At 43.9% G+C, this 24,733-nt stretch overlaps 1 protein-coding gene across 1 annotated transcript; it reads right to left on the reverse strand.

Moving 5' to 3' along the window:
• Nucleotides 1–2,558: 2,558 nt before the first annotated feature.
• LOC138948223 (uncharacterized) lies at nucleotides 2,559–23,826 on the reverse strand. The gene is made up of 4 exons (XM_070319729.1): nucleotides 23,273–23,826; nucleotides 14,103–14,375; nucleotides 11,357–11,557; nucleotides 2,559–5,875 (listed from the first exon to the last, which is right to left on the reverse strand). Exons 2-4 carry the CDS (start codon nucleotides 14,362–14,364, stop codon nucleotides 2,559–2,561), a joined length of 3,780 nt encoding a protein of 1,259 aa, XP_070175830.1. The 5' UTR covers nucleotides 14,365–14,375; nucleotides 23,273–23,826.
• Between the last annotated feature and the right edge of the window lie 907 nt (nucleotides 23,827–24,733).

The following is a 24,733-nucleotide window of genomic DNA, read 5'->3' on the forward strand; positions in this document are numbered from 1 at the left end:
GGATAGGGCACGGGGGAAGGGGGGACTATTTGTGATTTAATGGATGGAGACGCCAACACATGGTGGGATAGGGCACGAGGGAAGGGGGGACTATTAGTGATTTAATGGATGGAGACTCCAACACATGGTGGGATAGGGCACGGGGGAAAGGGGGACTATTTGTGATTTAATGGATGGAGACTCCAACACATGGTGGGATAGGGCACGGGGGAAGGGGGGACTATTAGTGATTTAATGGATGGAGACTCCAACACATGGTGGGATAGGGCACGAGGGAAGGGGGGACTATTAGTGATTTAATGGATGGAGACTCCAACACATGGTGGGATAGGGCACGGGGGAAGGGGGGACTATTTGTGATTTAATGGATGGAGACGCCAACACATGGTGGGATAGGGCACGGGGGAAGGGGGGAATATTTGTGATTTAATGGATGGAGACTCCAACACATGGTGGGATAGGGCACGGGGGAAGGGGGGACTATTAGTGATTTAATGGATGGAGACTCCAACACATGGTGGGATAGGGCACGAGGGAAGGGGGGACTATTAGTGATTTAATGGATGGAGACGCCAACACATGGTGGGATAGGGCACGGGGGAAGGGGGGACTATTTGTGATTTAATGGATGGAGACTCCAACACACGGTGGGATAGGGCACGGGGGAAGGGGGGACTATTGGTGATTTAATGGATGGAGACTCCAAGACATGGTGGGATAGGGCACGGGGGAAGGGGGGACTATTAGTGATTTAATGGATGGAGACTCCAACACATGGGGGGATAGGGCACGGGGGAAGGGGGGACTATTAGTGATTTAATGGATGGAGACTCCAACACATGGTGGAATAGGGCACGGGGAAAGGGGGGACTATTAGTGATTTAATGGATGGAGACTCCAACACATGGGGGGATAGGGCACGGGGGAAGGGGGGACTATTTGTGATTTAATGGATGGAGACTCCAACACATGGGGGGATAGGGCACGGGTGAAGGGGGGACTATTAGTGATTTAATGGATGGAGACTCCAACACATGGTGGGATAGGGCACGGGGGAAGGGGGGACTATTAGTGATTTAATGGATGGAGACTCCAACACATGGTGGGATAGAGCACGGGGGAAGGGGGGACTATTTGTGATTTAATGGATGGAGACTCCAACACATGATGGGATAGGGCACGGGGGAAGGGGGGACTATTAGTGATTTAATGGATGGAGACTCCAACACATGGTGGGATAGGGCACGGGGGAAGGGGGGACTATTAGTGATGTAATGGATGGATACTCCACACATGGTGGGATAGGGCACGGGGGAAGGGGGGACTATTTGTGATTTAATGGATGGAGACTCCAACACATGGTGGGATAGGGCACGGGGGAAGGGGGGACTATTAGTGATTTAATGGATGGAGACTCCAACACATGGTGGGATAGAGCACGGGGGAAGGGGGGACTATTTGTGATTTAATGGATGGAGACTCCAACACATGGTGGGATAGGGCACGGGGGAAGGGGGGACTATTAGTGATTTAATGGATTGAGACTCCAACACATGGTGGGATAGGGCACGGGGGAAGGGGGGGACTATTAGTGATTTAATGGATGGAGACTCCAACACATGGTGGGATAGGGCACGGGGGAAGGGGGGACTATTAGTGATTTAATGGATGGAGACTCCAACACATGGTGGGATAGAGCACGGGGGAAGGGGGGACTATTAGTGATTTAATGGATGGAGACTCCAAGACATGGTGGGATAGGGCACGGGGGAAGGGGGGACTATTAGTGATTTAATGGATGGAGACTCCAACACGTGGTGGGATAGGGCACGGGGGAAGGGGGGACTATTAGTGATTTAATGGATGGAGACTCCAAGACATGGTGGGATAGGGCACGGGGGAAGGGGGGACTATTAGTGATTTAATGGATGGAGACTCCAACACATGGTGGGATAGAGCACGGGGGAATGGGGGACTATTAGTGATGTAATGGATGGAGACTCCAACACATGGTGGGATAGGGCACGGGGGGAGGGGGGACTATTAGTGATTTAATGGATGGAGACTCCAACACATGGTGGGATAGGGCACGGGAGAAGGGGGGACTATTTGTGATTTAATGGATGGAGACTCCAACACATGGTGGGATAGGGCACGGGGGAAGGGGGGACTATTAGTGATTTAATGGATGGAGACTCCAACACATGGTGGGATAGGGCACGGGGGAAGGGGGGACTATTAGTGATGTAATGGATGGAGACTCCAACACATGGTGGGATAGGGCACGGGGGAAGGGGGGACTATTAGTGATTTAATGGACGGAGACTCCAACACATGGTGGGATAGGGCACGGGGAAGGGGGGACTATTTGTGATTTAATGGATGGAGACTCCAACACATGGTGGGATAGGGCACGGGGGAAGGGGGGACTATTAGTGATTTAATGGATGGAGACTCCAACACATGGTGGGATAGGGCACGGGAGAAGGCGGGACCTAGCACCTAGAACCTAACCTGATCCCTGAACGCAGTAAAAGAAAATAACAAATGTCATCCAGTCAACGGAAACCAAACAAAGCAGACATATGTCGGCCAATTCGTTTTGTCCTTGTGACCTGATGTCTGCTGCTGACAGCACCGTGTTGGACAAGCAGCGTCACCAAGTCGTCACAGTGATGTGGGTTCTTTCTAGCCACGTCAAGCGGTGTGCCATCCCTCTCTGATACAGCGTTCACGTTGGCTCCATGCTGCAGGAGATACTGAGCTGTCTGAGTGTGACCATTCTCACATGCTGTGTGTAGCGGTGTCTCATTCCACTCTGATACAGCGTTCACGTTGGCTCCATGCTGCAGGAGATACTGAGCTGTCTCAGTGTGACCATTCTCACAGGCTCTGTGTAGCGGTGTGCCATACCTCTCTGATACAGCGTTCACGTCGGCTTTATGCTGCAGGAGACACTGAGCTGTCTCAGTGTGAGCTTTCTCAGAGGCTATGTGTAGCGGTGTGCCATACCAATTCGATACAGCGTTCACTTTGGCTCCATGCTGCAGTAGACACTGCGCTGTCTCAGTGTGACCATTCCTACTGGCTGTGTGCAGCGGTGTTTTGTTATAATTAGCAGTTGCATCAACCTGAGCACCATGTTCTAACAGACAGACAACTATCTCAATGTTTCCCTTATCAGCAGCTCCGTGAAGTGGTGTTGACTGAGACTTGTCCCTTGCATTCACTTCGGCTCCTTCGTCAATGAGTTGTCGAGCTACATGTGGTTGGACAGCAGCACAGGCACAGTGTAGAGGTGTTCTCTTCAAGTCATTCACAGCATTCACCTTCGCACCGTGTTGAGTCAGCCAGGTAACGATGTCAGCAACACCTGTCTGACAGGCAATGTGTAGAGGTGTTTTCTTCCTGACATCAACAGCATTCACCTTCGCACCGTGTTGAGTCAGCCAGGTAACGATGTCAGTGCGCCCCAAGAGACAGGCAGTGTGCAGCGGACTACAGCCCATACTGGTGTCGTGCTGGTTCACGTCAGCTCCCTGTTGGAGGAGAGTCACCAAGGCGTCAACATCACCACGCACCACTGCCTGGTGAACACGGCCTATCTCCGCTCCTGCTTCTACCAGCTGGGTGATGATACCAGGTTTGCTTGCCGTGTATGCGCAGCGTAAGGGCGTTCTGCCCTCATCGTCTGTTGCATTCAGGTCAGCTTCATGATGAATCAACCGTCTCAGAGTTTCTGTATTGCCCCTACATGCCGCGAAGTGTAGCGGTGTCATGCCCCACATATCCTGTGCATTGACATCAGCCCCAGCGTCCAGCAGGAGACGGGTGATGTCGGCGCTGGCTGTGGGGGACTTACACTGACACGCCCAGTGAAGGGCTGTCTGGTTCCACCTAGCTATTTCATCGATGACGGCGTTGTGTTTCAAGAGCAGCTCAACTGTACGTATAAGACCCGTATCACAAGCAAAGAACAACGGTGTATGAGGACCCCACCACCGTGAAGTTACGCTGACATTGACATCAGCACCAAGGTTAATCAGCAGATCCGCGATGTTTCCCTGTCCCGCTTTACACGCTACTAAAAGACCTGTTCTTCCTTCAGCGTACTTGTCGTGAACACTGCTTCCGTAACACAGGAGTGTCTTCACGGTCACGTCGTTACCGCCACGTATTGCAGGGAAAAGACTGTGTACCACGTTGCCTCTGTCTGTCGCTTTGTTAGACTTCTTTCTCCGTCGCTGTGCCAGCTGGTAGGGTGTCCTGCCCTTGTTGTTTGTCTTTGTCAAGGAAGCTCCGCTCTTCACTGCCAGTGAGATGGCCTCCAGGTTTCCCTTGTCAGCAGCGATGTGAAGCAGCGTGTTGCCGTCACGGTCTGTCTCGTCCACCTCCCTGTCAGCCAGCAGTCTCAGCGCCAGGTACCAGTGTTGGCTGGGCAGCTCCACGCTGACCGCGTCCTCTGTAACGGTCACTGACAGCAGTGTGGCTGGGATGGGCAGGGAGGCGTAGTCAATGTAACACATATCATATGTTTGGAGACGTGTCTTTACACCAGAAACCTTCGCGTTTTTTCCTTGAGTCAAGAGTATGCTGGGAAATGGTAACTCCAATACTGTAACTATTTTTTCGAGGGTCTTTAACTTCATTATAAGTTGTTTTGCTTTCAATCTCGTGTCGATATTTGTTTCTGTAAACCAAACAGCGACCACCGCAGAGACAAAATGCAATGGTAGGACTTGGCTTTCCCTGACCTGTTGCAACGTGACCGTGAGACACCAGAGTGTGAGGTGGGGTGAAGGACTCCACACTGACCAGTACAGTAACGGCAGACCGTGCTCTCTATCCACTGCGCTGACCACTTGTTGCATGTAGTTTTTGTGACTGGTCAAGAAATCCTCAAAGTCTTTTAAAAACTCGGGACATAAAAGAGAGGGATGCTGACACAAAGCTGCCATCTGTCCATCCACGATCAAGTCATGCATTCTTTGCATCAAAAAACTGCGATCTCGGCCAATCAGCATAACACAGTCGTGTGATTCACGTGACGTCATCACGTGCTGCACGAGGAAGGTGACGTCACACACCTTCAGCAAGACAGACCTGGAGTGCAGACTGCCCAGAGCCAGCCCAGCAGCGTCGTACACAAGGCGACTGGCAAAACCAGGACCTGTCTCGGGCAGGATGGAGCCCCTGAAGTTGTAGGCCAGCTGCTTCAGGTGGTAGTGATCCACCCCGTGCAATCCAAGACGCTGCAGGTCTGACGTCAGCTCGGGAGGATCCGACTCAAGGCTGTAACTTCCCAGCATGCTCAGCGCTAATAGGGCCGCCATGGGACGTCCAAAGTTAGGATCATGAAGCATGTGTCGGAACAATTGCAGGTAGTCACTGACAGAAGGTGTGAAGAGATTGTTTCGGTCATGTGGGCGTGGCTTCATGTCAATTATCAAGGATGACGGCAGCAAAGGCCGCCTAGTCTTCAGCACAGCCATGTCTCGCAGCAGATGGGGATAAACAGTGATCACAAACAGACACTGTGTGTTAGTGATGAGGTCCTGGCACCAATAGTACTGGTCATTGTCTAAACGAACCACGCCAAGTCCACCGTCCAACAAAATTACCGACTGCTTCTTCTTGCAGAACGACTGCTGACACTGACAGCACAACTTACTGACCAAGTAGGCGTTGAATCCTCTGTGGTGGTAGTGTGTGAGAATAGCGTGGCCCAGAGAAGACTTACCGGACCCCGGAGGTCCACAGAGCGCAACACGACGGTTCTGGTCCAACAGTTCAACAGCCCTGCTGACGTCTCCTGGGTTGACTTCCTGTATTCTGGGTAGCTCTTCCGCATTGAACTGGGACCAGCATTCGTTTTCTGTAAAGACAAACCATGTGGTGTATAATCCTACATGTAACTGAATGTATCTGCACATGGATTGTGTGGGCCTGTGGAAGCATTGTGCTATTTTGTGTGTGTACATGTTTCAGTTTAATGTGGTGAACCAGGACACAAACAAGGGCCGCAGATTGCAAGCCGAGAAAACATTTCTGAACTTTTGGTGAGCAGTGGTGTAAAACAAAACACCATTTAAGAGTGTGCCAAATATACACAATAACTCTTGTAAAGATCTACTACCATTCTACTGGAATACGTTTCGTTAAAACTAAATGTAAACAAGTCGCGTGAAGCGTAATTACTACATTTAGTCAATCAGTCGAACTCATAGAATAAAATTAACAGACTAAGTTTCCCTTTTCACTAAACAGTTATAACTTTGTCCCAATGGGAATGCACCAAAAAACCCGCCCTACTTGTGCACAAAACAAGCGTGCGGAAAGTGACAAGCCAGTATAGCGGAGTAGCTCCAAGTGCTTCACAGAAAAGCCTGTGCAGACAGTGGCAATCCAGTATTACGCAGTAGAGTAAAGTGCTTTGCAAGCAAGTGCGCTTTTCTCTGTTTTCCACTTTCTGAGCGTTTTTTTTTAATCCAAACATAACATATCTATATGTTTTTGGAATCAGGAAATGATAAAAAAATAAGATGAACTCATTTCGGATCAATTACTAACATTTTATTCATAGTACCTAATTGACCTATTTTGGTTAATTGCGATCACATTTTTAGAGTAAACATAATATGACATATCTGTATCTTTTTAGATTCAGTACTTATGAAGAATACGATGCAATCATTTTAAAATCTGTTTGCAAAAATTTGATTGTAATGACAAATTTAATGAACTAACTTGTCAATATATTTGTAAGCTTCCGGGCTGCAATACAATCATATAGTCCGCACTTCGTCAAAGATTGCTTGACCATAATTTTAACCAATTTGGTTGAAACAACGAGAGCGTGACAGTGCCGCCTCAACAATCACAAAACGCTGGATAAGACGTCATCACAATCATTTATGACGAAAGAAAGATTGTGTGTGTGTGTGTGTGTGCGCGCGCGTGTGTGTGTGTGTGTGTGTGTGCGTGTGTGTGTGCGTGCGTGTGTGGGTGTGTGTGACCATGTTTGAATTTATTCGGATTTAGTTCTCTTTCCTTGTTTGTATTATGATTATGTAAGTGTAAAGCGCTCTGGGCTTGTCACCACGAGGTTTACGCGCTATATAAGTAATCGTTATTATTATTATTATTATTATTATTATTATTATTATTATTATTATTATTATTTAAGTTATTGAGACATCCCAGTGCACTAAGGGATTTATAGAGCAAATCGAGAAAATTCATTATTGAACGAAGCGCATAGCGCTGAGTTCAATAATTATTTTCGAGATTTGCTCTATAAATCCCTTAGTGCACTGGGATTGTTTCAATAACGATATTGTCAGTACCGCCATAGAAAAAAGAAGATTCCAAGCGCACATTTTGCAACGCGCATTTGAATAGGCATAACTATGTGGTCAGGTCGTGTACAGTAAAGATCTACTTTTGTGTGGGGTGTCTCAAGTGTGTCGTGCTTTCGTCACACGCATTTTAATTTCTGTTGGTAAATTCCAGTGTAGCGTTAATCTGAACAGTGATGATCTTTCAGAGAGACCTCATTTGAACTCGGAGAAAGGGCTGTGCTCTTCATTATTTGCGATTCGAAACCTCCAGTCGAGCTTCGACGGATTGACTGTGCGGAGTGACTCCCCTTGAATTGACTCGAAGCCGCGGGACTCGACGGTTCGCACATTTTCAAAACAAATGTGGCATATTTCTCGTGTTGTATCTTCACTCATCGGGGAGTCTGATACTAAATATAAACGGTAAGAATGCTCTGAACCCTACACGTATTATATCCCCATCGTTTTTTCGTTCACATTTGCCCAACATGTTAATTTGCTGAGCGGGGTTTATGTCGTCTGCTAGGGCAATCAAACCACTGCATGCAGTCTGCACTGACTGAGTCTGCACGCACGAGGCACGCTGGTAATGAGTCTTATAATGGTAAGAACGTTCTGAACCCTACACGTTTTCGATTACGATTGTTCTTGCCTTGAAATAATAATTCGGAAACCATTCATTTACTGAACAGATGCAGTCGTATTTCAGTGTTGTCAGTGCAGCAACGTATGACAGAGACGATCGAGTCAGTCTTCCAAACTGGTCTAGCTGGTACGTTATCGGAATAACACTTGTGTTTTCTGCTAGCGGGTGGGAATTTTATATTAACTCATCATTTGGTAATGTGGATGATAAGCTACATGCCACTAACACGATGAGAAGAATCTATGCAAGTCGGCGAGAATTAGATGAAACACAGCGGCTTTTTTTTTAGATCAGTGGCAGCCGCACTGTGGCACAGGCACATGCAATCTGTCAGAAAAAAACCACTTCTGCTTTAATTGAGAAGCAGGGAATTTATGGTCATTTGGTATTGTGGAGAATATAAGCTACATGTCAGTAATTAATTCTGAGGATGAGAGCACAGTCTTGCTTAGGTAAAGGGCGTAAGAATACGCTCTGTGGAAAAGTTAGCGCACTCCAAGAGTGCGCTAACAGTTTTAGCGCATCGCCATTAGCCAATCAACTGGTTCATATCAGTCATGTGACACCAGTACTTACTGACAATTAGTAACTTAAACGAGTACTGACCTTGGGAAGACGAAGTTTGAGTGGAATTCCATGAATGTAGTTTACCGGAACGGAAGGATATGTGAGAGAGCGCATGTCCGGAAGAGCCATATTTTAACGCACAGATCATCTAGTTTGTTGTAAAAAAGAATAAACAACTGATGATCTGAAAATTAACAAGTTTGGAAAAACATTTTCATATATTGGGCGGGTAACTCAGGCTAGGGAAGGGCACATATCCTTCCGTTCCGGTAAACTACATTCATGGAATTCCACTCAAACTTCGTCTTCCCAAGGTCAGTACTCGTTTAAGTTACTAATTCCATTTCACGTAGTTTAGCCGAAACTACAGGAAATGTGAGACTTCAAAGTATGTTTTTTCAAACGTTTCTCACAGTCATACCTCATTTTCTCACTTTCACATCAAAATCCCTAAGACCACACCATCAACTTTGTTTTTAGTGCATTATGCCTTTTTTATTTTCAACATTTTCCAGTGCATTATCTATGCCTGGGTTTTAAGTGCATTATCTATGCATCTTTGATTATTCAAAAACATGTTACAGTGCATTATCTATGCATTGTTTCAGTTATGAAGACTTTCGCCACAGTGAAAATAATAGTCTTACTGCTTTCCTAGCAGTCTACCATTGTCTTCTTCAGTGAAGTGCCTACTTGTAGTTCTTACAACTTGACCTGCCCATGAATTTCCACATGGTACTCTGAACTTTTTGGCTTTCTGCTCTTTGCGAATCATCGACTAATGGTCGATTGTAAAATCGCTGGAAAGTTTTAGCATTCGACCAGCCTGCTGATTTTAATATGTCATCAATACATACACCAGTTTTTAACATAGCTGATGAGGAAGCACTTCTAAAGCTATGAGCAGTGAACCCTTGGACACCAGCTGACCCCAAAACCTCTTTCATCCAACGAGCTATCGAATCCTTCGATGCTGGCCCATGTGGCCGTCCATAACACAAAATAAGTTTGTCACAGTCTCCACGCACCACTGCAGTCCTTGCAATGTATTCTTTTAAACAGCTTACAACACACAGTTGTTTTTCCTCCGCATACTTTTGGAGATGTATTGGCGCTTGGTGATAACCAGGTCTACTATGCTTGAGTTTATCAACTACATGAATCTTGCATGATCCCTGATTTAAAAACTGAACACATGATAGTTTCAATAAATGAATTGTCTGCACTCTCTGTGCCGAAACAATCAAAAGTAAAGCACTTTTCTGGTTATGGTCCATTGACACTTCATGGTTCACTCGAGGAACTTTTAGTTCGACGTTTTTCGGGCGCTTGTGTTCCGAAATCTTGTCTTTCATTTTTGCTTCGTTCATTTTGCCTTTTGCCATCATGTTGACTATTTTGGCTAGCTGTTCCGAAATATCATCGCCAAGCTCCTCATCAGCCTCATAATCTTGCTGAATCCCTGTCAGTGTGTCACTTTCAGCATTTTCATCACTGCGATTCTCTGTCTGATCGCCACAAGAGCTCACACGAGTAAGATTTTCAATTTGGTAGTCCAAATCTTCATCAGAATTGTCCATCAAAAAAGATACGGTACTGTCTTCTTCTCTGCGTCTTTTCTTCTTCAAAGGGGAACTACTCCGAAGTTGAACACATTCTGAATCTTCGTCTTCCACAATTTCCCCTTCTTCTGCATCCCATTTCTTTAGTGCACGCAGGATTCGTTCATTCTGCTTTTTCATGTCATCCCAATCCTTTGTCGGTAATTGTACTACCTCGGGTCGAGGTTTTTCTTTTTGTTTCACTTTTGTGATTTCAACCATGTTTTTCTGGGGTCTCTGTGAGCATGGAGGGGAAGAGTCTTCACCCTCGGAATCGGATTTGAGCAAGTTTTCTTCGCTCTCCATTCCAAATTCTTTGAAAGAACAACGCAGCAAGGTTCGCGGAATCGAAAGATGTACTTTGAGACCGAAAAATTCGATCGTAAACCAAGATGAATCACGATAAACAACCGAAAAAAGCGGAGCATCGGTTTCAGACTTGCGCTAATGGCGCTGGAAATACGGATATGGCTCTTCCGGACATGCGCTCTCTCACATTTCCTGTAGTTTCGGCTAAACTACGTGAAATGGAATTATTATTATTATTTATCACAAACATACAAACATGTCTGGGGGTATCATTCTCACGAACTAACATGTAATGTTTCATAAAGATCGGTCAAGTAGTTTTCTCTTAATTGCTCCACACACACACACACACACACACACACACACACACACACACACACACACACACACACACACACACACACACACACACATCACACCCATGTTTCGATTCTCCGTCTATGTTAAAACATTTAGTGCAAACTGACTAAATGTGAAAATAGCCTAGACTCATGAATTAGTATCTTTCTTCGGTAAACATACCAGTAGACTGCGCACAGCTATCATCCGTGCAACTGGTACCTATGTTTTAACTATCAAATTCCACATTGAAAAAACAATTGCGTCAAATAAAATGACAAAGCAAATGTGCTTAAAATCGATATTTAACCCAATGTTTGCTTATCAACGGACTACCGTATTCCCATATGCTGTAGTTGTCGTTGGTATTATTGTTCTTTTTATTGTCGTTGTTGCATGGTTTGCTTGGGATTTTTGTTTATATTGTATCCTGCGTTTCTTCTGTACTCTTGTCTTAATCTTTGTGAACATCTTATTAACGGACAACTAAAACATGCAAATGTGGATTTCAGTACTTGTTCAAAATAAGTATGCAGAAATAGGGTTATACCAACCGTTAGCATTGTCAGCATGATCAGCACTAGAGTGAGTGACGTAAGTAACGTTGTGAATCTCTTGTCTCTCAACATGGGCGATCGCTTGTCTCTCTACGTGGTGCACCTCTTGCTGTCCGACATCGCCAACCCGCTGCTTGTAGACCGTCGTCTTGTTGCGGATCTTCTGATCGCCAAAGTTGACTGGAGCAGTTATGTTGGCTGAAATGAACAGGGAAATGTGTTTCATTTAGAATCATAAATACTAAAACCATATGCTTTAAGCCATTACCAGTCAGTATGGAAATGGAAATGACCTCGCATAGAACACACACACACAAAGACATACACAAACACACACACACACACACACACACACACACACACACACACACATGCATACACACTCTCAAACACACACACACACACACACGGACGGACGGACGGACGGACGGACGGACGGGAAGACAGACAGACAGATAGACAAACAGACAGACAGACAGACAGCATTGAGATAAATGATTGAAGTGTTATGTTAAGTGCTTGAGTGTGACGTGAACTTGGAAATGGTTCTGGCTGTTGATCCTCTTTTAGTCTTAACTGCCGACAAGTGAGAAAACTCGGCCGTTTTCTTACCCCGGTAGGGGGTTGTCAGGAATCTGTAACAAGTCGCGTAAGGCGAAAATACAACATTTAGTCAAGTAGCTGTCGAACTCACAGAATGAAACTGAACGCAATGCAATTTTTCAGCAAGACCGTATACTCGTAGCATCGTCAGTCCACCGCTCATGGCAAAGGCAATGAAATTGACAAGAAGAGCGGGGTAGTAGTTGCGCTGAGAAGGATAGCACGCTTTTCTGTACCTCTCTTCGTTTTAACTTTCTGAGCGTGTTTTTAATCCAAACATATCATATCTATATGTTTTTGGAATCAGGAACCGACAAGGAATAAGATGAAAGTGTTTTTAAATTGATTTCGAAAATTTAATTTTGATAATAATTTTTACATATTTAATTTTCAGAGCTTGTTTTTCATCCAAATATAACATATTTATATGTTTTTGGAATCAGAAAATGATGGAGAATAAGATAAACGTAAATTTGGATCGTTTTATATATATTATTTTTTTTACAATTTTCAGATTTGTAATGACCAAAGTCATTAATTAATTTGTAAGCCACCACGCTAAAATGCAATACCGAAGTCTGGGCTTCGTCGAAGACTACTTGACCAACATGTTCAACCAATTTGGTTGAAAAATGAGAGCGTGACAGTGCCGCCTCAACTTTCACGAAAAGTCGGATATGACGTCATCAAAGACATTTATCAAAAAATTGAAAAAAACGTCTGGGGATATCATACCCAGAAACTCTCATGTTAAATTTCATAAAGATCGGTCCAGTAGTTTAGACTGAATCGCTCTACACACACACACGCAAGGACAGACAGACAGACACACACACACACACACACACACACACACACACACACACACACACGCACACACATACACAGACACACATACACCTCGACCCTCGTCTCGATTCCCCCTCAATGTTAAAACATTTAGTCAAAATTTGACTAAATGTAAACAGGTTACGGACTATATTGTCGCATGTCACGCGCGGATGGATAGCAGGCGAATCACCGGCTTGGCGGGAAAAGTCATGTGACGTGAGCGAGCCTAGCTGAGAGAGCATTCTTCGAGCTGCAGACGATAGGAGAAGTCGTGCTGCTAAAGAATAGCCAGACTAGACGTGGTTATAGTGAAATAGCCGGTAGTAGTCGTAAGGAGAGGACTAGGCTTGCTCTGGATATAGACAAGCAATACACGAGGTAGAAAGTTAGCCTGTGTATTTACCGTGCTGAAGAATCACCCTTTTATCTGTGAAGCACAGAAAAGAGTTCCCCGTGCGAGATCCCAGATACGGGTGATATGCGCCGTGGCGAGATGATACCGATGTACAGAGGAACCTGGATGGAGAACCCTCCAACCAGAATGAACCCAGACCTCTACGAAACCGGTAACCTGTATCCCTGTACCCCATATTTCCCTTCCTTTACATCACCCCATACTTGATAAGAATCGCTGGCGAGCAAACTGGACCCAAGGCCGCAGCGCAAGGAAGAAACCCTGAGATATTATTATTGCCCATAATTATGTATGAATGAGTATCCATGTGATGGACGTATGAATTAATATATATATAAACAATGCAAAACTAGAAAATTGGTGTTATTTGTTTTGTTCGTGTGAACGCCACCTTCTGGAGTCTTTGTATTGCATACCCCTTTTCTAGTCCTGTCACAAACCCAGCTAGTAGAACATTTATCTGTGACATAAGAAAATGAACACTTACTTTTGGCGCTACGCTTCTTTTATTAGAGTGATAGACCTGAATATAAAATATTTTAGCATGGAGCTTGCCATGTCAACTCAGAAAGGAAACACACGGGCGTCGCCTCGGTCTCGGATAGCAGTATCAGCTGAAGAGACGATTAGAAAATAATAACCAATTATGTGTATTTGTTCTGACAGAAAAAAATGCCACTGCAAGGAGCCGTGCTAATGTCTACAACTGCCCAGAAATGGACTGGTGAACATAGAAGCCTCCCAGTATCATGGCCATTCTTACTGAACACGCCATGTACAGCATGTAAGGAAGATCTGGTTTGTGTCAGAAAGGCGTCACATGAACACTTCTTACACTGCACCCATGTCCAGTTAACGAAAGACCAAATCTTCATGACAACCATGCATACTGACCTTGCACATATTGTCCGAGTCCAGAGCCTCGCTGTACAGCCAGTTCATCACCGTGCACATATTGTCCGAGTCCAGAGCCTCGCTGTACAGCCAGTTCATCACCGTGATTGTGTGCGTCATTATCAAGGATGGTTTGTCTCACTATTAGATGTGATGAACTTCTGTGGGCTGGAAATTGTACACAACTAGGTGTCCTGTCCTCCCCAAGGTTGAACAGTTCATCCTCTTCTTGCTGATCGCTGCTGCTCTGCGCCGTCGCCATTGAGGTCCCTGCTTTTGTAAAAATGCTTTGTCCATCATAAAGGGTGGATTTCGTGTCATCATCATCATCATCATCATCAACATCATCATCATCATCATCATCATCATCATCATCATCATCATCATGCATTTATGGAAGTGGCTCGTGATGAAACTTCCAGATTATTAACGAGGACCGACGCCTGACCATTACAAAGAGTGTGTTACAGCTGGTATTTGTGTGTAAATGTATGTATGTGTGTCGTAACTACCCTATCAGAAAAATGCGTGTGTTATTTCTGTTCACAACTTCTCTCTTACACACACACACACAACACTCGAACAAAGCACAAAGACTAAACACAATTCCTGCCCTTTGTCCTCATACTTGTATTCAAGTGATCACACATTAACCAACAATCACAACAAAATATCAATATAATATCTCATCCACTCAAAGACTCTTTCATCCAATATAACATTATTATCTCGAGTAAGATGAAAGGAAAGTCTCTCCCTCGATGATGTCGTCCTTGCTGATTCTCCGTTCAAGAATCACACATACTAGAATAATTCACATGTCGGCTCACATTTCAGTGGCCGTACATCTATTCTGGATTCATCCAATCCGTTACTACACCACTTAGCTGGTTATCTTCACTTGCCAACTCACAATACAGTGGTTACAAGTTTATTCTGGATTCTCACAATCCTATTTCACATACAAAGTTCTGTGGGTGCGCACACTCTTCCAGGTCGCACATGTATGTTTACTCACGAATCAGCGGGTCCGACACTTGCACCATATCATACATAATATGGGGTACACACCAGCTGCAAGTTCTCCAGCGCTGCGTTACAATTTATGTTTACTCACGAATCAGCGGGTCCGACACTTGCACCATATCACAACATAATATGGGGTACACACCAGCTGCAAGTTCTCCAGCGCTGCGTTACACTCCTGCGCCGACACTACTGGTCCTGGCCGCAAGGAGGGGACGCTCCTCTTCTCATCCCTCTACCCCTCGGTCGAGCGCGTCCTTGCTCCCACCGGAAAGCTGTATAGAAAGTTTATGCTACCGTAAGTTTCAATTCTAAGATAAACTTCTCCACACAATAATACTTCCATTCTTTCTCAGTATTATTCAATTATCCGCCAACTATTATTTACACCAGCTCATTTACAAGTAACTTCATTACCACAGAACATACCACACTCTATTCAAAATGGCTGACACAGCTCACGGCACGCTTTCCACCCATTTCACAACATGACTCTCACAGTCATTTCACAAGTTAAGGTTACTGAACAAAAATACAATTCAATAAATACCTGTATTCTCACAGCATTTGAATCATACCAGATTCATGCACAGTAGCCACTAAACAGTCGACTCACTGCTCCTTGAGCAACATCTGACAACAGCGTAGAGTGAACACACCCTCTCCCGAGAGCGCTTTCAGATGTTCTGCCGGCTATCAAACATGGCCGCTTCAAGGTTATCATATTTTAGTCATCTCTGATTGGCCCGTAGCAGCCAATGACAATACAGGTCACAAGAGTCAGCCAACTATCTCAACATGTGACATTCCTACCACGCGGTCAAGTCGTGAAACTAAAAGTATGGCTAGCCAATCTGTACACATTTGTTTAAACCATCTAACACTAAATTATGTACAAATCCATTTGTCACAGAGTGTTCTTGTGTACATAGTACATCTATTTAGGGTTCTTTGAAGTCTGTAGACAAATACATCATAAGACCATACACAAAAACAGACCTTAATCTTCATAACAATGCCTGTGGCGCTTTTGGTAGAATGTTGTTTAGATATCAATAAATGCGTTGCAATTCGACTATATGTGTTTTTTTCTCTCCACGGAATGGATATCATGCACAACAATTCAAACACCCAACTCATCCCGCCCCGTTTATAATGTATGAGTTTACTAACTAAAGTTAAACAATGAAAATGTGCAATTTAACTTTGTATCGGTTGTATTTTGTAGCTTACCATTTTTTCTTGTGCAAGAAACATTTCATGGTTCTAGGAATAATGGCTATTAAAAACACCCGTTCGGATTGGAACAAGCGAAAATATTCCCATTATTTAGCAGTTCAGTTTGATTTAGAGGAGAGATAAAACAGATATGAAAGCAAAAAATACTGCTATAGAGATTCAAGGGAAAGAAAATGTTAGCATTGGGGGAAGGGGCTCTAAACCAGAGAGGAGGTATTTCAAAAATACATTTTTCAGATAGGTCACGTAATAACTTTTCCATTAATTTTTAATTTTCCCTGACTTTTTATGGTAGGAACATTTAGTTAGACACTCCCCAATAATGTTGGAGATACTGCATGTATATGTCAGGTTCGAGTGGGAATTTGGTCAAATACGTATTCGTATAAACCAAGAGTGTTTGATTTTAAATCAACAATAATTATCATTCGATTAGGCTATGGCAGAAGATAATTATCGCCCTTGGATGCGCTTTGTAATGTTTGATAACTTTAAGTGAAGAAATGGTCAAAAAACACATCATAATAATAGCAACAAACATTTTCTCCAAAGCGAAGCCTACTTTAAGTACGGATGTTTTAAGAATAAGTGCGCTTTATACGACCGCCCTGATATGGCCCTTCGTGGTCGGCTGGGCGCTAAGCAAACAAACAACCAAACAAACAAACAAAGCATTACACGAAACGGAAGTGGGATGACCTGCATGTAGGACCACACCAAGGACTACTACTAAAAGGACGTGCAAAATGTGTAAAATTTACGGATTGATTTTGCTTACTGTGTAAGGGTTTGACTGTCTGCCATGTTCTTCATGTACATTTGTTTGAAGACACCACCATAAGCCGTAGGCTTGTTGTTGTTTTCACTTCATGTTGATGTACATTTTCTGAATATGTAAATATGAATTCTTTCTTTCTTTATTTGGTGTTTAACGTCGTTTTCAACCATTCAAGGTTATATCGCGACGGGGAAAGGGGGGAGATGGGAGTAAATATGAATAAACATTGTTTAAACCAAAAGGACGTACACAGCGTGATTCCTGACTTCGCTAGCGAAGGCCAGTTTTCCTCAGCCTCCTCAGGCCTCTTGTTCTATTGTTAGCCCCAATTCGGAGTGGGAGTACTAGTTTGGAAGAACTTTTTTCAATGTACTATAATGGGTTTTTTGCAAGTATACACTTTAGTCACATCGAAGATTGTTGTATATAGATATCACACTGGGAGCATTTATATATTAGATTCTTCCCTTGCGAACATTTTAAATTCAGTTGAGGTGGTGCAAATTATGCACTATTTTGTTTGTCACAAGGCTAGAACCGGACATGAGTACATTGGTCTACTATGATGGCGGCGATTCTGAGTTGAAAGTTATTGTTTACTAAGTGTTTTGCTGTTTCTATGCCTTCAAAATGCCAAATAAGTGTGGTGTAGTGAACTGCGAAGGAACTTACAACGAGAAGAATAAGTGCCGTGTGTTTAGACTGCCAAGAGACGTGTCTGAGAGACAGAAGTGGCTGGTTGTGCTCCCTCTACGTGAACACTAACTTTGCAGTGGATCCAGCGAAGTTCTTCATCTGTGAAAAACATTGGGGACTCAATCCTCCTATGGTAGCATTGCCTATAGGTGCCACACGGCCTGCGATCCCTCCTTGTGTTGTTGATGTGCCGACATCGTGCCTGCCCACGCCCAACCATTCACCTCGTCCGGCAAAAGATGAAGACAAACAATTCAGGCACTTTCTTCAAAGGGATACCATCTCTTCACTGGCCTCATTCAATCCCGAGAAAGACTTGCAGAAACAGCACAAGAATGTGATAATTTCAAGATCAAGTGACGGGTTTGTTTGTGTTTTCATGTCAGAAAACTTTCATGAATCTCATATTTCCGTCATTGTTGACAACATTGCGACTCTGTGCTCTCCTTTGACTCTCAGTGCTTTCAAAAATGGTATCAGTGTGCCACTGGGCAAGATCCTGAATCCAAACAATGGTCTCAGCTCCTATTCCCAGTTCCATGAAGCTATGCGCGTCTCAGTCAACTATGACATCCCCCCCGGACCAGGTGCTGAAAAAGATGGTGGCACTTCTACAAGGTCCGTCTTCAGACTGTTCAGCTGACAGACAAGGAGAAAAAGTTGGATTTCTTGACGCGTCAGTTGCAGCTCTTGACAGAAAAACAGTTTTCGATGAATGACTTTTGTTTTGCCATTGATTCTTTCCCCCAGTGCAGTTGTGTGCGCCTTCACGAGGAAGCAGGTACTCAAAATAACGTTCATAAAAAAAAACCAGGATCGCAAGCGATAACGCGCAATATTGTCATTCAGTGTGCGATACCATATGCGAACCTATATGTCACGATGTAGTGACATGGACGGAGGAAGGAACACTCTGTCGGGTGCCTATCTCCAATTGTGATGGAAAGCGCCTGTGCTTGAGTCGGGGTGACGGTGTGAAACCGCTGATAAAGCATAGCGCAGCACGGGGATTTCGTTTTGCAGGGGTTCCACGTGGGTGATTTTGCTGTCTGGGCAAAATCGGCTGTGACTGAACTGAATAAGTGACACGCGGAGTCACGTGATATTTTCAAGGTTGGTTTTGTGAGGACATGAAAATGTGCACTTCAACATTTTGAGCGGCCAGAGAGAGAAGGACAGGTTTTTTGTTCCCAGAAGTTTGTTGGTTTACAACACGTTGGTGATAGACCATTTCATGACAACGTGCCGTTCTGCAAGTACAGTAGGGCTTTTTGGGAACGAACAAGAAGGGACCACTTTTCGCCGTCTTCATGTTATTTTGACAACAAGGTCGTCAGGTGTGACTCTTGGCTGAGCGGGGGAATTTTCCAACGCATAAAGGAATTCAGCGCAAGGGAGGTGTGTCAGAAAATTCGTCGACGGACGAAAGCCATACAAAGGAAGCAGGCTCGCTTGAAGGAGAGCTACTTACATTAGGCTGTTGAGGTAATACATCGTTATTTGACGCCTTTTACGAGTCTGTGTTTGTGGAATGAAATTCTCTCTGTTGTTCTTTTCAGGTTAGCGCATAATTTGCTCTTCGGGACGCTAAAATAATAATCTGTATTTGTTTTTTTGCAGATATGGAGAGAAGGAAGGAAAATATATTTGTTGTTTTAAAAGTTCGTTTGTGCAGGACACGTGCTTGATGAAATATGTAAAGGTGACATGTTTAAAGGTGGAGTGTGAAGGGTAGCGTGGCATGTTTAGTGCACCAATGCTTTTTGTTGCAGGCTTCCTACCTATCTTCTTCCCTATCTACATATGTCTGCAGTGTTGCGGGTATGCGGTAGCCGGGACTTCTATATGCTGTAACCTGGTGTTCTGGTGGATTGCTGTCACTGTTGTTGTCCCATTATTCTACATTTCTAACCATTTATAGTAACTACGGGGAGGACCTTCAGCGACTGAATGAGGCGCCTGATATCTCCACTATTCCCTGCTTCGTTTCTACGCCAGCCGGCACTTCATTCAACGAAGCAGTTGTGGAGATAGACTATTCACGGGTCGCCCACTCAGTGGCAAAAAGCTAAGTGTGCCATGTCATTGCGCCCTTCTTACCACCAAGTCATTTGTGATTATAATTGAGTGGTGACAACGTGGGGTGTGTAACACCTGCATTTAACCAGCGCTTTTGCATAATCGGCTAACTTTCCTATCTATACACGGGATCAGCGTGTTATCATTTTCTAAACTTTAACTGACCTATTTTTACGTTTTGAACGTAAAACATCTTTTGGAGTGAAGTCTCGAGGGAGGTGGCGAGATAGTATATAAACAGGCGTCTGAAACTTATACTTTTGTTGATTCCATCTATTTGTATGACTGCGAGAGTGGATCGTGGTGTGGTTAGTTAGTTAGCAGTAACTAACCGTACATAATCACCTTTTGTGATCTGTGAAACTCGTCGCGATATAACCTTCGTGGTTGAAAACGACGTTAAACACCAAATAAAGAAAGAAAGATCTGTCTCTCTCTCTGTCTCTGTCTCTCTCTCTCCCTCTCTCTCTCTCGGTCTCTCTCTCTCTAATCTTATAAGTGTCCCAATATATCTGTCGTCAAAATTACTGACTGATCAATCACATTTATGGATGAGCAAACATCTGATTGGTGCAAGTGCCTTAAATGAAAGTGCCCAGGAGCTTCGTGATGCAATATTATGTCATTTGAGCTTGTGTCCTTCGATCGGGTTTAGAGAATAGAATCAAAAGTCAGCGGTCCAGTCAAACTTGCGGATTGATACTTTTCTTAAACAACTTGAGAAATAAGGCAAACCATTGTGAGGTTTGTATAATTCTGCTGGTGGTGCGTTGTTGCAAACTGGGTAAAGTCCATTATGACTAGACCAGGAACCAACTTATGTGTATAACAACAAACATTTGACATGACGAATTAATTAATTCAGTTTGTGGAAAAGAAGTTAGTGTTCAACCCCTTTTGCCCGGGCCTTTCAGCTCAATACAATCAACTATTGAAAGTCGGTATTGGCTTTTACAGAATTCCCACTCTGAAGCGAGACAGCTTGTGTGTCGTCAGATTGTGTTCTCGTCATGTCTACTCAGTCAAAATTCAGTCCACGTCAACTCGAGCTTTACTGACTGGTGTAACAGAGCCACTCCTTCCTGCGTCACCCATTATGTAAACTATCACAGACCTGTCCTGGTTTTAACATGTTCTAAAAATGAAATATTTGTGAATGACAATTTTCTTTAAAAATCAAGAGTCTGACTTGTTACTGTTTAGACTGACAGTTGTTTGGTGAGTTTATTGCGTTAGCGACATTTCTGTCAATCTGTACAAATAATGTATCAATCAAAAATCAAACAAACGCAATAATATTATGTCTGTATGAAACTTAAAAAAACAAGAGGCGAAGCCTTCAAGGCTCACGCAAGAAATCGAAAAACAGAAACACAAACTCAATCACTCCGTCACACATACACACGCACACACAGTAAGCATAGGTGACACTGTGCAAGAAAGCGATACACTAGATCTAGATCTGTCTGTCTGCATGTAGCCTACTTACAGGGACACGACTGCCAATTAGTCTCGGCCCGCTCAAAATAACAATGACCGAGACTTTCAGTAATTCCTTCGCGTGACGTCTAACCCTCTTACGCCATAATGTGACGTCTTCAAATGTTAAAGTTTCTACCACAGACATGCACACGCACACACGCACGCACGCACGCACGCACAGACAGACACAGTTACGATCGCATAGCGTCGCCCGAACCGTGCAACTGCAGAATCAGTGATTTTACAGGAGCCTCAAAAAACGCGTTGTCGACGGCTGCAACGTCATCCCACATTTGACATGAACTTGTTTCTTATGCTTTACCTATGTGTAAACATGTGATATAATAAAAAAAAATGCAAAATATCTAAAATGTTCGTATTATTTCAGTTACACGCTTGACGACAGAAAATCTGACTGAAGTTACACGGTTAGAGTCAAGAGAGAGAGAGAGAGAGCTAACCGTGTAAGTGGTACATAATATGTCAAGAGAGAGAGAGCCTAACCGTGCACTCCGTCCCCTAACAGTGTACTCCGTCCCGCCTGCTCGCGTCTCTCATGCACATACACGGTTAGCGTTTACAACATGTGACAAATTAGAGCATTTCCATTGGTCGCAGACACAATATATTTATAGAAGACATGTGTGAAGTCTGTGATTAGGGCTTGAGATGAAAAAAAATAAAATCATATTTTGTCAGTTACACGGTTAGCGCACGACAGCGACGATAGGCTACACTTACGTGAGCCAAAAACCGTTGAAAACCCTGAAGCATTCATCCATAAAACCGTTTAGGCTTGGCTCGCCGAAAACCGAAGACGGAGACAGGCTGACATGAAATCCTTAGTCCGGAATGAGCAAAAGCAAGTTTGACGAACAGTTCAATCTAAATAAGGTCATAACAGTGCCGCATTACTTTTCTCGAAGCCAGATGTGACGTCATCAAATAAATGAATCGGAAATTAAAACAAATGTGGGATTATCATCTAAAAACATGCATAATGTATGTAACATTTAAAAAACATTTTTTTTTGAAGTTTCCCTGAAATTGCTCTGCGCACACACACACCTTCATGCACACTCACACACACACACACACACACACACACACACATACACACTCACACTCACACACACACTGATAATTTCGTCAAAAATTACTCAAATTAAAACACAAAATTCAAATTACTTTTTTGCACATGATACATCCTGTCTGATGGTACAAGTCCCCGATGTAGAAACAGAAACACGCTCCTTTTGCATGCTATTTAACTTGGACATCTTGGGATGAACACGTTCGTTTGAACGAGAAGGCATGTACCCTTAGGTTCGTATGAACAAAATGTGCACGTGTATAAGTCATAACGTATATTTTTTTCTCTCTTTTAATTAGGGGTAGGGGTATTCTGTATCTATGTGTTGACCAACCTTTGGTTTGTAGGACTTAATCAATGTTATTGTTTGAGCACAACAACAACGCCAACAGAATATGCCAGAAGAAAGGGATGTGCCTCAGGTAAAGACGCTGCACAGAGACGTACATGTGCAGCGTGAGGTACAATCATAATGCAGTGGACTGCATGAGGAAAGTGAGAGAGTGAGACACAGAGAGAGATGGAAAGAGAAAGACAGCAATGGAGAGAGATTGAGAGAGAATGAGAGAGAGAGAGAGAGAGAGAGAGAGGGAAAGAGAAAGAGAGACTCAGACACAGAGAGAGAATGAGAGAGAGAGGGGGTTGACAGGGAGAAAGACACAGAAAGAGTAAGCGAGATCTGTATTAGTGTGACCATTAATTTGTTGAAAGACTTGAAGAGAGAGACCAGGAGAAAGATTTACTGCAGCATGTACATGTTCAGCAGTCCTGCCTTACCTGACTGTGTTGATTGTGAATGGAGTTTCGGATGTTGACAACCGACAACGATGACAATCACCGCAGCTTGCGTCTCCTCTTCGACTTCATATTATCCTGATGCTGCCAATGCTGTTTCCGCGTTCGGTCAGCTATGCTGTCACGGACTGAATGCCTTGTCCTGTACACATTGCGTACGCCTCCGACCAGAACGAAGGAACACCCTGACACTAGAAATGTATCGTGTGCGTTCCTCTCTCTGCCTATAACTTGCATTAGCACAGTGTTATTGTGCACTTCCTTTTCAACTTAGGAGTCGTCATGGCGCTCTTGGACACACCACAGAATACCAGCGTCAAAACAAACTTCAATTCAAAGAGGGGTGAGCGGGGAGAATAGCGGCCTTCGTGATACAGTCAGTCCTTTGTATGTTTAGCCTGGCATGTACCAACGCGGATCATAACTGTCAATTCGATCTGCCTTTGCGTATGTGTGTGTGTGTGTGTGTGTGTGTGTGTGTGTGTGTGTGTGTGTGTGTGTGTGTGTGTGTGTGGTGTGTGTGTGTGTGTGTGTGTGTGTGTGTTTGTGTGTGTGTGGGTGTGTAGCGGTGTCTTATTCCACTCTGATCATTACAGCGTTCATATAGCCTGTACCTTGTCCAATATTGGCGACAGTCCAACATGACTAGACTCTAGCCAACGTTTTGATTCAGTTAAAACCCGTCTGCCAGACCTCCAACTTCGTACCTGTACACACACGCCTCTCATCTTGAACTAGTGCAATCAATTGTTAGATCTTGGGATTTTACTTTTCTATCTTCTTTTAAAGTATGTGTTTTGTTTACTTACTAGTATCTGTTGTGTGTGTGTGTGTGGGGGGGGTGTCTCTCTTCCTCTGTGTGTCTCTGTCTGTCTCTCTGTCTCTGTCTGTCTGTCTGTCTGTCTGTCTCTGTCTCTCTCTCTCTCTCTCCCTGTATCCCTGTCCATCTCTGTCTGGCTGTCTGTCTCTCTGTCTATCTCTCTATGTCGTCCTGTCTCTCTATCTGTCTCTGCTTGATTCTCTGTCTCTCTCTCGAGCTCTCAATGTATCTCTCTCTCTCTCTCTCTCTCTCTCTCACTCTGCCTGGGTGTGTGTCTCGCTCGCTCTGTCTCTCTCTCTATTTGTCTGAATTTAGTCATACTGTCTGCCTCTCTCTTACCTAACTATTCTGTGCTGTTCAGCACTATATGCAGCATAACGAAAGGTTTGTTTTTTTTTTGTTTTTTTTCTGTTTTTTTTTTTGACCTCAGTTGCATGCAAGGTTGCTTCAACCCATCTTTTTTGCCTCTTTCGTCTTTTTTTTCTTTTTTCTTTCTTTTTTTTTCTTTCTTTTTGGGCGGTGAGCATATCCTTCTTCATTGGTTTTTTTTTTTTTTTCTTCAATGAAATTTTAATTTTGTTTTCTTTTGCATTACAGGTTACATTTCCATTAAATTACTTTTT

This window comes from Littorina saxatilis, linkage group LG15, assembly GCF_037325665.1.
Source record: "Littorina saxatilis isolate snail1 linkage group LG15, US_GU_Lsax_2.0, whole genome shotgun sequence".
NCBI classification, from domain to species: domain Eukaryota; kingdom Metazoa; phylum Mollusca; class Gastropoda; order Littorinimorpha; family Littorinidae; genus Littorina; species Littorina saxatilis.

Excerpts from the sequence above, each read along its gene's own strand:
- LOC138948223 (XM_070319729.1), bottom strand. The coding sequence starts at position 14,364 with ATGGCGACGGCGCAGAGCAGCAGCGATCAGCAAGAAGAGGATGAACTG. Across the intron at positions 11,558-14,102 it reads ACTCGGACAATATGTGCAAG|CCAACATAACTGCTCCAGTC; the intron begins GTCAGTATGCAT and ends TGTTCATTTCAG. Across the intron at positions 5,876-11,356 it reads TCATGCTGACAATGCTAACG|AAAACGAATGCTGGTCCCAG; the intron begins GTTGGTATAACC and ends TTGTCTTTACAG.